Consider the following 1,654-nt stretch of genomic DNA (forward strand, 5'->3'; position numbering starts at 1 on the left):
CAGCAGCAAACAGCTAGGGCTAAACGCTTAGCCCTAGCATGCCGACTTCAACCCTTCTGAAGCAAGGCTTTCGTAGAGTACAAGTACCTCAGATTTCTACTAAAGTACTCAACCTATCTTAACATGAGCTTTAAACCCAGCCAGTACTCTGAAGCTTTCTGTCACTTTCTACATATAAAAATAGACTTAGAAATGCCCTGCTGTCTAAACTATGTGATATGGAAAAGAAAAAAAAACTCTTAGAAACACTTAAAAAGCATCTTCTAGATTATTGTATGTCCTTTAACTGTAGTTTTTATGGAAGCCGTTACAGGTTTCTACCACACCATCACATGTGTTTTTCTATATCTTCGATGTAATTAGTTTTTATGTTCTGTGAAATAAGTACACTAAACTAAAATAAAGCCGGAAACAACAGAGAGAGAAGTGCATGTGTGCAGGTATAAAACAACTAAGCTTTTTGTTGAGCATCTCCCTGGTACAGCACAGTGTCTGAGTACTGAAGTGAGGAAGAAATGTGAAGAAAACATGTTCCGATAGTCTTCCATCAAAATGAGACTCTTACCCTCTGGCCAAACTCTCCGGGTTGCCCAGCTTCACCCTGTAGACCGGGAGGACCCTGAGGAAAAGAATGTTCAGCTAACGTTCAAACAGCACAACTGGTGTTTTCATGAACTGCTGAACAGGTGGCTTTTCCACTACAACTAAAAAGACGAAGTAATAAATCATATTCCTCACTTGAGGCCCCGGGGGGCCCTCGGGCCCAGGAGGTCCAGGCGGTCCAGGATCTCCCTAAAACAGGTGAAACACATGAGTACTGTATGTATCACACATAACAAATGTAATACAGAAAAAGAATTCCATGACTTTATGAGATTACATGGTTTGGTTGAAATAGTCAATAGGGGGTCCGTGACCCCTAGGGGGGCCTCAGAATTAGTGCAGGAGGGCCGCCAAATAATGTCAACAAACATATGTTTGTATTTCTTCTAAAAACTGAGTATATGTCTGGAAATATCCGTTAACATTAATCTAACATTTTAATAGCAAAGATAAATTGGAATTTAATTTTTTTTAAATGTACACATGAAAAATAATTACTATGTGTACTATGGTACACTTATGGCAACTTCCTTTTATACTGTATATGTAGCAGGGTGTCCCTTCTTTGTATCTTATAGCTTAGGGGTCCTTGGTCTAAAAAACCTTGAAGACCCCTGCTTTAGAGCAGGTACACTGTAAATGGTATTGTGTTTATTTGTATAGTCCCTGACAACCCATTCCCACTGAATCAATTACTTGTTTAATTCAAATGGTGAAAGAAATATAGATAAATAAAATGTATACAAAAAGGTGTAACAAAACAAATGTCAACCCAACTTCATTATTCTAAAACCAATTGTCTGATGTGACTACTTTTGAGTTACATAACATAGGGAAGGGTATGAATTTGGTGTAAAAAGCATCATTAAAGTTGAAACCTATTTTTAGCAGAGTTTAAAGAATAAATTGCAATATTTCACCAGTAAAAGAAGAATTGCTTCATTGATTTGTTGGTCCAGACAGAGAGACTGGGTAGTAATGACACAAAGATGACTTTAAAACCTTAAAAAGATTCAGGACCTATTTCTAGTAGGACTGGTAGACCCCCCCC

At 37.9% G+C, this 1,654-nt stretch overlaps 1 protein-coding gene across 3 annotated transcripts in view; it reads right to left on the minus strand.

Annotated features, from left to right (window-relative positions):
- col22a1 (collagen, type XXII, alpha 1) overlaps positions 1-1,654 on the minus strand; it is a 100,102-nt gene that overhangs the window by 64,800 nt on the left and 33,648 nt on the right. For all 3 annotated transcript variants that reach the window (XM_034891401.1, XM_034891402.1, XM_034891403.1), the window contains 2 exons: positions 739-792; positions 566-619 (listed from right to left, as the gene is read on the minus strand). In XM_034891401.1, the coding sequence (XP_034747292.1) occupies positions 566-619; positions 739-792 (108 nt within the window). The remainder of the gene's footprint in view (positions 1-565; positions 620-738; positions 793-1,654) is intronic.

Source organism: Etheostoma cragini, chromosome 14 (assembly GCF_013103735.1).
Source record: "Etheostoma cragini isolate CJK2018 chromosome 14, CSU_Ecrag_1.0, whole genome shotgun sequence".
Taxonomy (NCBI): Eukaryota; Metazoa; Chordata; class Actinopteri; order Perciformes; family Percidae; genus Etheostoma; species Etheostoma cragini.